This window comes from Cryptomeria japonica, chromosome 1 (genome assembly GCF_030272615.1).
Source record: "Cryptomeria japonica chromosome 1, Sugi_1.0, whole genome shotgun sequence".
NCBI classification, from domain to species: domain Eukaryota; kingdom Viridiplantae; phylum Streptophyta; class Pinopsida; order Cupressales; family Cupressaceae; genus Cryptomeria; species Cryptomeria japonica.
In genome coordinates, this window is record NC_081405.1 from 542,443,223 (window position 1) to 542,458,090 (window position 14,868).

The following is a 14,868-nucleotide window of genomic DNA, read 5'->3' on the forward strand; positions in this document are numbered from 1 at the left end:
TTGACAAACTCTATGTCAAAATCATAAGCCTGCAATTTAGTGATCCATTTTTGCTGCCTGTCATTAAGATCACGCTGGCTCATGAAATATTTTATGCTATTGTGATCAGTTTTGATCACAAACCGTCCACCTACTAAGTATGATCGGAATTTGGCCAATGCATGCATTATGGCCAACATCTCCCTGTCATAGATAGAATAGCTCCTCTCAACACCTCGGAGCTTCCTACTCTCGAATGCAATGGGATGTTTCTCCTGCATCAATACTGCCCCTATCCCATCACCTGAAGCATCACGCTGAAGTTCAAATGGCTTCGTGAAATCTGGTAGAGCTAAAACCGGACAAGATGACATCACTTGTTTGAAGTGGTCAAAACATCGTTGCGCTGCTTCTGTCCATACGAAGGCTCCCTTTTTAGTGAGGTTTGTCAAAGGTGCTGCAGTCTGTGAAAACCCCTTAACAAACCTCCTGTAAAACCCGCATAAACCAAAGAACCCCTTAAGCTGTGTGAGGTTCGTGGGAGTAGGCCAATCTACTATAGCTCTAATCTTTTCAGGGTCTACTCGAACTCCATCTGCACTAATAATATGCCCAAGGTATAGTAATTCTGTCATACCAAACTCACACTTAGACTCCTTGGCATATAAAGACTCTCTCTCTAGGATAGATAATACTTCCTCCAAATGCTGTGAATGTTCCTCCCAGGTCTTACTGAAGACCAAGATGTCATCAAAGAAGATCAAGACAAATCTCCTCAACTGCTCCCTGAATACCTGGTTCATACAACTCTGAAATGTAGCGGGTGCATTGGTTAGTCCAAATGGCATAACCATAAACTCAAAGTGGCCATAGTGACATCGGAAGGCTGTTTTCTCAATGTCCTCTGCTCTCATCCTGATCTGATGGTATCCGAATCGCAAATCAATTTTGGTGAAGAAGCATGCCCCATGCAACTCATCAATCTGCTCATCAATCCTAGGAATGGGATACCTGTTTTTAATTGTTTTCTTATTCAGTGCCCTGTAATCGATGCACATGCGCATTGTCCCATCCTTCTTCTTTACCAGAACTACAGCTGAAGCAAAGGGGCTTTTGCTAGGCCTGATGTGCCCCATTTCCAACAACTCCTTAATTGCCTTCTCTATCTCATCTTTATGTTTCTTAGGATGACGATAGGGAGTGATCATCACTGGTTTGGCTCCCTCCTCGAGCTCAATAACATGCTCTGCACCCCTGTCAGGAGGAACCTCGTGAGGAATATCACTAAATACCTTGGCATACCTGTCAAGAATCTCCTGTATATCTAGTGGATGACTCTTCACCCGAGGCTCCGATGAAGTTGGCATAACTAAGCACTCTGTTGCCCGCTCTATGTCATTATGTCAAAAAAGTCTCTCCATTCTCTTCAAAGAGACTACCCTGCAACTCCCATCTGAAAGTCCCCTGAGAACAACAGTCCTACCCTCATGCTGAAACCTCATTTCCAACTTCGCTAGGTTGAAAGTGAACTCAACCAGCGATGCCATCCATGTCATACCGAGGATGACGTCGTAATCTCCCATGTCCACAACGTAGAAATCATCCTCCAACTCATAGCCATCTCCAAATCTAATGTGAAGATTTGAAACCTTCTGAGTACATAATAGCTTTTGGCCATTAGCCACCATGACCCTAAAACCATCATGCTCCTCTGTCTGTAAACCTCTCCTGGCTACCAACTGTGTATCTATAAAGTTATGTGTAGCCCCAGTGTCAATGAGAGATATCACTTTCTGCCCCTGGATAGTACCCCTGACCTTAAATGTGATTGCCTTTTGGGCCCCTGTCAAGCGTGCCAACGATCTATCATCCTTAGGAATGCTGCTCTCCTCTATCATGTTACCCTCATCTGAATCGGAGTGCTGATCCTCCCCCTCTAATTCTGACTCCTCTACTGAAAAATACTCCATTTGACTTGCCTTAGCCTTGAGAGGGCATTTATGAGATAAGTCCCAAGGCTCTCTACACTGGAAGCACAGTTTCTTCTTTCGAAGTTCATTCAAGGTTTCACTGTCTAGTCCTTTTGATCCTTCTTTGGGTTTGTTATACTCTTTCTGAAATGGTTTTTTGTCTTTGTCCTTGCGGTAGGAAGAATCTGTTGAATGGTATTTTCCTTTGTATACCGAAGGGGCTAAATCTCGTGCCTTTTTAGTTGCTTCTGCTAAGGTGAGTGGATCATGTCCCTTCACCCAACCACGTAATGGATCAGCAAGCCCATCACAAAATAACACCACCAATCTCCTAGGAGAGATATCAGTAACAAGTACAGACAAACGCTGAAACTCAGCGATGTAAGCATCCACTGAACTTGACTGTTTTAACTGTGCTAGCTCCTTGAAATGTAACTCGGGATCCCTAGTGTCAAATCTCTCAATCAATCTTTCTGTGAATTCCTCATAGGATGTAATCTGATTATGCCCCAGAGTCACCATGCCATGATGCCACCATTCATGCGCAACGCCGTCCAAATGCATAGCCGCATACTTGATAGCCTCCTCCTCAGGCATAGGATTAAGCTGCAAGTATGTATCTACCTTCTGCACCCAAGCTCGTGCGGTCATCTTCCCTGAAGCATCATAATAAGGCAAAGAAAGTTTTCCAACTTTCTGTCTCAGCTCAAAATTCTGATTCCTCCCTCCTGCTCTAGGCATATGTCTCATCCTCAAGTCCATATAATCTCTGAGGGAAATATCTGCCTGAAACTCGGGTCCACTGGCCTCCCAGTCCCTCCTGAACTGACCCTGTAACTCAGCAATCTGCAGTTCGTTCACTGGTTGAACCGGATCCCTAGGTGGGAAGGTGGGTAGAAGAGGTCTCGAGCTAGCTGTTCGAGCTGGGCGTGCAACGTGTCTAAAGTTATCCGCCTCATTCCCATTGTTGCCATGTCCATTATTACCATTAATGTTATTCTCAGGGCCATTGTTGTTGCCTTGGCCTCCATTATTATCATTGCCCCTATTGTTATCATTTCCCCCATTGTTATTGTTTCCATTGTTGGCATCACCTGGATTAATATTGACGCCCATCTGTCTAGCCATAAGTTGCAACATCATGTCCATTCGCCTATTCTGCTCCTGTTGCATACGCTGCCCTTGCTCTAACGTACCCAGTAACTGTCTGAACATTACCTCCCCCTGATCTGGAACGGTATTCCTATCATCTCGGTCACCCATACTGCTGTCCTGATCAAAGAATATTTCCTCTATGTCTGTATGACTGGATTCTATGTCCACCTGCACGGATGAACTAGACTGCTCGCTCTGTGAGTTCAAATTTCTGTTTTGTCTTGCTTTGGTATGGCGGAAGTTATAAGGCCCCTGTTGCATGCTTAAACATACATGCTTAGCATGTTTTTTAATTCATTAATTTCTGATTTTAGTGTTTTGATATTTTGTCAAACACTTTTCCCTCTATCCAGCTGTTCCAAAGTCTCTGTAAGACCTCCACAGGATGGCAGGACTTATAGCTCTGATACCACTATAATGGACACCCCCTGTTCAGCACTAAATTTATGTCCTTTTTACTTAGTGTAATTTTGTCAAACAGTTGGCTTGCAAGCTGACTATTGGATTTTTTTGGTTCTTGATTTGCAATAAGATAAATTGGATAAACTGATATATTATTGTAAAGCTTTCAAAGTTTATTCAATATAAAAACAACCAGACATATCAAATACCAGAAACAAGAAGATTAATGCTGATGGTATTTATTTAATTCCAACTTCAAGCATACAAATCAGATCTGAAGAACATTACAGACCTTATGATAATAAACAAATTCAAACCTGAAATCCACAAGTATACAACCTGAACTCCACAAGTATAGAACCTGCTGAAACACTGTTCACACACTGTAGCTGCACTATTCACGGCACTGTAGCATTTTTACTATTCACGCGGCACTGTAGCAAAACACTATTCACGTGGCACTGTAGCAAAACACTATTCATGTGGCACTGTAGCAAAAACACTATTCACACGGTACTGTAGCAAAAACACTATTCACGCGGTACTTTAGCAAAATCACTATCTTCAAATCTGCACTTTCAAACCCCTGTAAAAACTTCATGCGAGAGCACCAGATGAAGCCCAATGTGTTTTCTGAATGAAAACACCATTAATCCTCCTGACTGTGTCTTTCAACAGCGAAGAGAATGCTAGCAAAGAGGGATTCCGTCCTCCAAGCCCAATAATCAGATCTCTACGAAATCCAACAGCATAACATTAATCTCATCCCAGCATACCCCAAAAGAGAGCTCTCAACCTCCATTTATATCTTCTTCCTGGATGCAAAACACTTCCTTTCCTAAATGTGGGATAATACATTTTAGAATAAAATATTATTTCCCACAATGTACACATTAAAGGGAACTTTTAATATTTTAAACATTACTTTATATTCCCAACCTTATAATATAATGATAAAGTTAAATATTTAATTTAACTTTACACTTTATCGTTAAATATTAAAACATTGTTGATAATCTCTTTAAATCATTGTCGCCTTCAAACATTTTTACTGATAATTATGCCAACCAGGGAAACAATAAAAATTTCAAGTCACTGCTTGGGGACTAACTTACTATAAATAGTAAGTGTCTAGAAACCCTGTCAGAGCAGCACTGATTGGCCTGAAACTGAAAACACCTAGGCCAAAACACCTCAGGATCCCACCAATGTCCTTGTTAGCCTTCGGGAACATGTCAGAATAGGCTAACGACACCCCATATCATGTTGCGCTAAAAAGGGGACATTACAGTCAGGTATTAGTCTTTCCTTGATGAGACTCTTGAATTGCTTGCCTTGATGAAATCTTCCTTGATATAGGGGTGTTCTTATGTGTAACGGAGTTCTTTCCATGTGGCCTATTTGGATGTAGAGCCTTTCACTATGAAGTAATCCCTATTGATCTCCTCTTGCTATATTGATTGTAACCTTGGATTTTTGGAGGAAATTCAAGGTAATTGCAAAATTTCCTCATCTTGAAGTTCTTGAACTTGTCTCCCTTTTGTAGTGTAATGTTGAAAGAGTGAAATATATATATTGACTTTCTTTGATGTTGTATTCTTGAACCTTGATCTGAGCCACATCATCTTGACTAGGGCAAAATTGGAAGGCACATACGTCATTGCACTCTTGATGCTAACTTGGAGGGTAAACTTCCTGTTGGTGTTGGAAATAAGCCACGCCCGGACCGACGATGGACTGGTCCAAGAGGGGCCAATAGCTCAGTGGTAGAGCACTCCAGCAGCGATGGAAGATCCTAGGTTCGGATCCTAGCTGGTCCATGTCTCAACATGGTATCAGAGCCAAGTCCAGGCTAGGAGCCCCAAGGACACGAGAGGTGTGGCTTAAGGGGGGGGTGTTGGTGTTGGAAATAAGCCACACCCGGACAGACGATGGACTGGTCCAAGAGGGGCCAGTAGCTCAGTGGTAGAGCACTCCAGCAGCGATGGAAGGTCCTAGGTTCGGATCCTAGCTGGTCCATGTCTCAACACTTCCATCCTTGCCTTGATGTGGGAATCTCCATGTTGTATTCTTTCTTAGCTGGAAACTTGAAAAAAAAAAAAACCATGCAGCACACATCATGAATTAAATAAAAATAAGATCAATACCCAACAAATCAGATCCCAAAAACCCCCTTTCAACCTATAAACAACTTTGCTTTTTGCTGGTGAAATTTGTAGGTCTGCTCCTTATTTTTGCAGGTCTGCATTTTAGGTCTGCTGGTGAAATTCATTCTGAATTGAAGTGAAATGATGCTAAATGAGGCATTCAATCTCTACTTTACAGGCCTCCTTAACCTTTGAATCCATTTTAGTTCCCTAGATCAGCCAGCTTTAAGAATTGTTTGTTTTGCTCATTAAACCTTTGAATTTCCCCCCCTTTTAGCCGACCTAAGCCTCTTTCCTCCTTGGGCGGTATTTGATAGGTCAAGTGCACAACATTGGCTGAGTGCACTTTAGGATCATAGATACACAACTTTGTGTGGAGCACTTACGGAATGTATATGTGCACAAAGAACATAGAGTCAGCTTATTTGATTAGTTCTTTACCTTCAAGTCAGCTGCACCCTACTTGTAATTGCCTTTCCCCTCTTCAGAGGTATAAGAACAACGTCCACCAAAGCCATATCAACACAACTCTCACCTCAAAACCATTGTTCTGCTCTGCCCAGCAAACCCTAGGTCTAATTTTATGTTCAAAATCTGATTTGATTGCTTCTGGTCTGATTTTGATGCATTTTTAGGTCTGAATTTCTATGTTTGAAGGTTTGAATCTCTATCTGATTTAGGTCTGATTCTTCCATGTTTCAAGGTTTCATCTGACCTAATTACTGCTTACCTCCTCTCTCCTTGGGCGCATATTAGGCCTACACTTGCACAGAAGGTTTAAAGTATGTATTTGCACAAAGACGCTAGAGAAAGTATTTTGGTATGTTCGGTGCACAAATTGAGGGGTGGGATTTAAACCCTACCTTGCACAAAGTCTGAGATAAGCGGCTTTGAGGAATAGGCTTGCATAACATTTCTTTGGGTGGCTTTGAACTATGCTCTTGTACAATAGAAGGATTGGAGCGCATCTTCCTAACATCTCAACACAACATGGAGTGCATATGTACTAGGTGAATGCACAAAATCAAACATAGGCGCATATGACAGAGATGATTGCACAACTTCCCTCCTTAGAGCAGGATTCAGTAACTTGTTGGAGTGCATATAAAGGGGCAGTTTACATTGATCAGCTAGTCATGAGCACATTTCAGGTGCATGTAAGCACAATATGATATGAGTGCATTCAAGGGGTTATAATGCATAAATGCAATGTGGAGCCAGTTTGTGAGGGATTTAAGCACAAATCAAAAAGGCATGAGTGCTTTCAAGACCCTAGCATGCACAAAATAGTGAGTGCAATTCTGAGGTGTAGGTGCACAAATGGGGACTGAAAATCATACCCCTCCTGCACAAGCATGAGTGCCAAAGCATACTTAAGAAGTTTAATTGCACAAGTCCAAGAAGGTGGAACACATTTGAAAGACATACATGCACAAGTAAGAGGGTGCATTTGAAGGATGTGCTTGCACAAGAATGCATGAGGGCGAGCTTGATACTAATGTGCATTTTACCCCCATAAACCTTGCACAAATTTATACATGAAATGAGGGGGTTGATTCTTTACTTAGTCAAATTTTCACACTTGATTTCTCACCTAGGTCCTACACAAATATAACCTTGTAATCAAAGATCCAAGACTTAGTGAGTCACAAGACGAGTGACCCTGGGCAAGTCCCAAGGGCCCAAACTTAGGCTTGTCCAAGTCCTAGACCAGTCTTGGTGAGTCCAAGGATTTGTTGGCCTGGCTCATACCCTACGAGTCCCGATGCTCGGACTTAGCTAGAGTCCCACATAAAAAAAACTTATAAAAAAGTTCAATTCACTTGTTTTTTTTTACTTATATTGCCTCCTTAGCTCTAAAATAAACTCATTTCATTGTAATAGGAGGAGAAGAGTGAGTTTTGAGGAAAAAAAAGAGTGCATAGTAGGGCAACCAGAAAGGAGGAAGAGCAATATTTCTTCAACAAATCGCATGGGGGCAGCATAATACTTACATTTGGCACATCAAGAGCTTGTTTGAAAGGATTGGAAAGAAGTTTAATTTCATTTCAACCTTGTTCTAAGAGGTGAGATTGAATTTGTTTGGTTCTTTTGATGTTTTATAAGCAAAATTTACATTGTTTTTTATTTAAAAACATTTCTATTCATTTTCTTTCAAAAGAATCAGCAAACCCTACTGATTTCTTTGAAAGATAATGAATAGAAATTTTGTTACATTGTTTTTTTTTAACATTTCTATTACATTGTTTTTTTTGTATTAGTTTATAATTTAACAATGCACAAATGTTAATTTTTTTGTAATTGTGTCTTATTCCAGCAACCTTCAACTTTTGAAAACAATATTTTTCATAATGTCTAGTTCTACTCCTACTCCTAGAACAATCCCGAGTAGAAGAGATCCGATTTGGAAACATAGTGAATATTTTCCCAGGCAAAAATAGGGAGAGGCAAAATGTAAATATTGCAAACCAATATTTCATAGAGGCATAAATAGATTGAAATACCACATTGTCGGCATAAGTGGCCATGATGTTGATCCTTGCGAGAAAGCAACTCCTGAGCCTATTCGGGTTTGCCAAGTGCAACTAGAGACATTTTAGGCTCGAAAAGAAATGAAGAAGAGGCAAAGGGAGGAGTTGGCTAGTATTGGTTGTATTGGAGAAGTTTCTTCCATACCTCCATATTGTCCTACTGCAAGTGCTAGTGCTTCTACTAGTGCTAGTGCCAAAGATCCTAGAGTTTGTAAATCTAGGATGGATTCATATTTTGAGCCATGCACTACTCGTGGTGCCCAACCACCACTTGAGAGCATGGGTTGGAACAAGGAAGTACACGATGCGGCTAGACATGCAATTGGGAGATTTTGGTACTACTGCACCATTCCATTCTTTGCAGCCAAGTAATTCCTTTTTATTTGATTGTTTTAACTTTTTAATATTTACAATTTGTTTTGTCTAACGAATTCTTATTGGACATATTTATCTTATTTAATTTATTTGTGATAGGTCTTCTTATTGGCAGAGCATGGTTGATGCCATCACTATTTGTGGGGGCGAGGTTCAAAGCCCCTTCTAATTTTGACTTAAGTTGCCCAATTTTGATAGATTTGGTGGCTGATGTAAAAGACACATTAGAGGACCAGTGTGAGATATGGAGCAAAAAGGATTGCACCATCATGACCGATGATTGGACCAATAGGAGAAACAGGATGCTCCTAAATTTTCTTGTTTCTTTTGCAGGTGATTGAATAATTTGACTTTGATTTAGTGATTAGTATTTTTAATTTAAGATTTATTGAATGATCATTGATTTTGCTTTGTTTTCAAATTTCAGGTGACACCATGTTCCTAAAGTCCATCGATGCCTCTACACATTCAAAAAATGTCGCTTTCCTATGTGAGGCTATAGAGGAGGTCATACATGAGGTGGGTGAGGAGAATGTAGTACAAGTGGTGACCGATAATGCAGCAAATTATGTTGCTATAGGTAAACTTTCGATGGAGAGCCACTCATCTATATTTTGGTCTCCACATGCCACCCATTGCATTGTCCTCATGTTGGAGGATATTGCCAAGATTCCATGGATCAAGACACGTGTAGAGAAGGCAAAAAATATTTGCAAATTTGTATACAATCGTTCATGGGTCCTTTGCTTAATGAGGCAATACACAAGGTAGAAGAAGTTGGCTCGTCCTGGAATCACTAGATTTGCCACCAATTTCATCACATTGCAATCCTTGATTTGATGTAAGGAAGCTTTGAGGTGTATATTTGTTGGTGAGTATTGGACTTCCTCATCGTATGCTACGACTGTTGCAGGTATTGATGTGGTAGATTACATTTTTTATGAGCCAGGCTTTTGGGCTCCTTGTGTTGAGATTGTGAATGTAAAATTTATATAAATTCTACATTATGTTTTAATTTTTATTCATATTTTTCTTTTATTTTCTTATTTTCATTCACAGTTAAGTGAACTGATATTAGATAATGTTTCACAATATTTGCACTTCATTGAGTCGTTGGTAGTTCTCCTACAAGTTGCTAATGGGGAGAAGCCCACATTGGGCTACATATACGAGTGCATGGATAGGGCCAAGGAGGGCATCAGATCTATCTATGGAGGAGATGAGAGTACGTATCGTCCCATTTGGGATATCATTGATAGATGGCAAGTCTACCTTCACAAGCCCCTCCATGTAGCTACTTATTACCTCAACCCAACATTCCATTTCCAACCTCATTTCAAGGTGGATGAGGAGGTTCTTAGTGGGCTCTACTCAGTGAGAGTGAATGTCGCCTAGTCATAGTAGCAGTATAATCCACAAGCCAGAGGCCTTTTCTAATGCAGAAAGAGAGGTCTTCTCTCGTCAGCTTTGCAAAGAGAATCGGACAAAAAAGCAGCCAAGTAAAAATATATTTTAAGAGTATAATGTTACTTATATATTATTCAATTTACTATTAAATGGGACTGATTTTTTTTTCTTTTTCTCATCTCAAATAGATAGTAGCAAATGTTTATTTCTAAAACACCAAATCTTCAATGGATAGCCATTTGTATTTTGAGCCAACTATGCAATGCTTCCAGTCGTGAGCGCAATTGGAGTTAGTTTCAGCACATACACTCCAAGAGGTGCAATAGACTATTTGTGGAGAGCTTAAATGATCTAGTCTTTATTCATTACAACCTTCGTCTTAGACAAAGACGGGTTATGGACCATGACACCACCCCAATCACACTAGAGGAGGTTGATCCAAAATCTAAGTGAATCACAAAGGCTACGAATCCTATCTTTAGTGACGAGGACCTTGATTGGATTGACTAGGTAGATAGAGAGGCTGAGATTGTAGCCATGGAAGAGGAGGAGGTTAGAGCATGAGAAGAGCCAAACGCAAACACAACTGATGTTAGTGAGGGTGGAATGGAGTCACGGGCAGAGACTATGGCTGTTGAATCATCCAGGACCTACCTTAGATACCTTTGTAGGAAGGATGTAGGCTCCTCTAAGCCATAGACTTGTAGTTGTTTTGATATTTGTGTGGTACATTTGATGTCATGGATTTCATATTCCATGAGTTTTGTAATATGTTTACATTTGACAATATATATATATCTATGTTTGCTATTTCCTTTAGCTACAATTGTGTTTAGACTAATGTGATCAATGTATACTTGTGTATGTGATCAAATTAGCTTCTATTTGATGATGTTATTGTGTATTTAAGGTTTATTTAATAAAGGGTGCATCAAACAAGTTTAAAATCCTTAAAAATCTCTAAATTTCTTGGGGTTTTCACTTTGCCGAGTTCTGAGTCGAGTCACCCTTGCTGAGTTCACCCCAAGTCTGAGTCTCATTTCTATGCAGTTGTAATACATAACCTTAAGGTGATGTGCATGTAATTCGTGATGGAACTACAATAAAACTTACTGCTTCTTCACTTGAACCCACTCCTCACAACACCTCGCAATTTAACAACTTTTGACAACTCAGCACCTTAGACAACATTTGCATCTTGCACATCCCTCAACCCTAACACTCACAAAACACCCTCCCTCACTAGCAAAGGCTAACAACTATGACCATCGCCAAGCTTGAAGACAACCTAACTAAAACACCTAAGCTAGGAAGCAAAAAAAAAAAGTGGGGGGTCCCCATTTGTAATGGGGCATGTATGTTTACAACAGATCCCATAGACATCACCCAAATTGATGAGGAGGTGTGAGATTGATTGGTTGAGTTCCCATTGGATAAGGCAACCCTTCATAGTGGTAGTGACTTAGAGTCAAACTTTAATTTTGGTACAATGTTGGCAAATGTTGATCAAGTGCAGCGATGTGCTTTCTATGTTTGTCACATTGTAGTTGAAGCTTGCAGCATTTGGGATTTTTGTTTTACTTTTTAGTTTTATGTAATAATTTAATATCACTTGCATATTGATAATGAATTGTGAAAGCAATTAAATTTGACATTTTGTTTGACTCTCATTGTAACTCTATATTCAATTCTAATTTTATGTATAAAACATATGATGAATACCTTATTAATATTATCATATAAACATTTGAATCAAAAATGGCCCCAACAAAATCCATCCCTTAAATACATTATTCAATATGTATAAACTATAATGTATATGATGAATAACTTATTAATATTATCATATGAATATTTGAACATAGGGTATTAAAATATATTGTATAGTATTAATATATAAGTTGTATAATAATATTGAATATAATAATTTAATTATATAATATATTAATTATAAATAATTAAATTATATTATATTTGCAACCTCATCTCACCCTATTTTCCATTGCATTGCTATTTTGCTTGTGTTTCCCTTTCTTATGATTGGTAATATAGTACACAACAATGGTGTTTGGATCTTGCAATCTTCAACTTCACACACAAATATGCCACAATTGTTCACATGCAAATATGCAATCTCTATACAAACATTCGCAAATATGCAATTTTTATTGATACTAAAACTTGAAGTTTATGTGTATTGAACTCATTTTTTGCTGTATGATGTGTATTGAACTTTAATTTTGATCAATATATGAAAGATATTAGTAACATGATCCATAAATTCCATAATATGCACGTTTTTGAAGAATATTTTTTTAACATTATTTACTTTTAGTGTTCAATAAATACCCCAAGTTAGTAGCATGTTTTTATTCCATATTGATTATTTAATGAACTGCATTTTCTTGGCCTCTCAATGTATAACATGGAACTAGATGGACACTGAAAACATGAAGAAGTGATATTCATCACTTTGTACTATGATTGTGATCCTCAAAATAAGCAATCATCTCCCTTGTTAGAGCACATAACATGCGATAATAGAATTAGTATAGCCATATAAAAACCTAAATTTGCAGCAAATTTGTTCTCTCTTAGATTCTAAGCATGGTCTTGACACATTATTCCATTTCTTAAACACCTGCGCTTTTTTCCTGAGCATTGTAAATCTTTATGCCAATTTTGTTGCCCTGCCAACAGATGGAAAAACAATGCTAAATATTTCATTTTACTGAAAACAAGACATAACTTTTACCTTTGTCAATAAGAGTAAGGCCCAATTTAGATTGGTAAATAGCCCTTAGTGACATGACAATTTTGCGCTGTATCACTTCCTCCACTAATCTTTTTGTTCTTCTGTCAAAAACCTGCATTTGAATAAGTCAATACTCATGGAGACAAAAACATTATCAGTGGCTTGATGTAGACAAAACCTTCTAAATCCGAGAAATAAAATTATCATTGATTGAGATCAATAGTATCAGATATAAAAGCCAATAATGCCCAAGGCAATGAAAGAACAATTAAGTTATAAAGGACCAAAAAAATCATTGTACATACAGGTTTATACTCTGTTACCATTCAGCATGCAATCTACATTACATTGTGCTCACACCATACTCGGATACTAAAAATACAATGATGATAGCCTGAATATAGAGGGATTGGATGAGGTGCCATTCCCATTTACTCTCATTACCGCCTTTTTGTAGTAATTAAAATTTGGACTTGTCTATAACATGAGTACAGAGTTGATGGAAGGTTGTTTTAGAGCCATGCTTTACAATCAAAGATGGGATCTATATGTTATTAACTTGAAACTATACATTCTATTTTTTACAACTTTGATCAAGCCTACATCTTATCATGTGTACTTTGAACATGTACAAGCAATTTTATAGATATAAGGAACAAGGCCTCTGACAATCCGTATTGTTACTATCAAAAACTCAATTACAAAATATGGATTATCAGCATGTTGGCTTAGTGACAACAATCACACAAGAAAAATCTTGCATAACTTAAATAATATTTATAGAAGAAGGGGAGTTATTCCTTGTGCTGGTAAGCATCTAGCTTTTTGACAATATATACAGCATGTCAATATTTGGTCGAACACTCGGCAAAGAATTTTTTAAAATTTTTTTACCTTTTCTCACTAATAATTGGGCCAGCCCAATAATTCTTTTATTCTAAACTGAATGTTCATTGATTATTACAGTGCAGATGCTTATTGTTGGTGAATAGGATTTTTACAGAAAACTTATTGATACTACAAAGCAATATTCTTTAAGCTGTTGAAACTGCAGAATATAATCCATTGTTACTGTAATATTCCCTTTTTAATTAAATATTGTCAGAAGAAAATATTAGCCTAATTAATACTTAGAGGCTAGTATTTTAAATAAAGGGATTAATATAATAATATTTTCCAAAATAATAATATGTAATGAGTGACATAATAATTAAGTCAATTTATTATTCCCCCTCAAGTTTAAATTTAAAATAAATAAGGGAGGGAAATTTGATGCTTATTTTATTATTTCCCTCTAAGATTCAAATTCAAATTTTAATATTATGAGGAAAATTCAAAATTAAGTTAGGAGGGAAATTGTCTATAAATGAAGATAGTGGAGCCAATTTGAGGGCATTTGAAAAGTTTACTATTTCAGTGTGATCTTCAGCATTGTCAAGAAAATTGCATAAGGGTTTCAGCGGTGAAACAAATCCACCCTAGCATGTCCATCTGTATCAATTTTTTTAAGTCTCCATTGGAGACAAATTTGCAGAAATAAAGATCTTTGGAGGTCATTAATATTTGTGTCAAATTTGGAAAAATAGGGCTATTCTATGTCTGAATGTGGTAAAGTTTATATCGCAGATGGTATAAAGGGATTTTACATGAGAAGCCAATTTTCTACATTCTATCGAGTGTGATTGAATCATAAGCAATATGTGTTAGTTTTTAGGATCAGACTGATAATAACATGCAGAAATGAAATAATGAGTACACAGAACACAGTGGTACCCTGGGAAAACCTCCCTCTTGGAGGTGAAAAACCCAGCAACAAATTCTCAGTTTGTATTATAACAAAATCAGTAGAAGTCTTACAACTTTGCTTCACACTTGAAGCAAATTAATCAACAGATAATAATCTGAATTAGGGCACACAGTAAGATGAACAATACTCAGACTTATCTGAAGGATTCCTGCTGTAGGTGGTTGCTGATCAGACACAGAAGTGCAGATCCTTCGCTTGGCAGAAGGACAGATTGCTATGGTGATTCGCTAGACATGAAGATGATTTGTTGCACCAAAAGACACCTTCGCTGTCCCTGAGAGAAAGTTCGCTGTCCTTGGATCAGGTCACTTGTTGAAGGTATAAAATCATTGCTTGCAGA

At 38.1% G+C, this 14,868-nt stretch overlaps 1 protein-coding gene across 3 annotated transcripts in view; it reads right to left on the minus strand.

Moving 5' to 3' along the window:
• Window positions 1–14,868, minus strand: part of LOC131044884 (phosphatidylserine decarboxylase proenzyme 3) — a 265,342-nt gene that overhangs the window by 135,597 nt on the left and 114,877 nt on the right. For all 3 annotated transcript variants that reach the window (XM_057978357.2, XM_057978356.2, XM_057978355.2), the window contains one exon: window positions 12,722–12,833. In XM_057978357.2, the coding sequence (XP_057834340.2) occupies window positions 12,722–12,833 (112 nt within the window). The remainder of the gene's footprint in view (window positions 1–12,721; window positions 12,834–14,868) is intronic.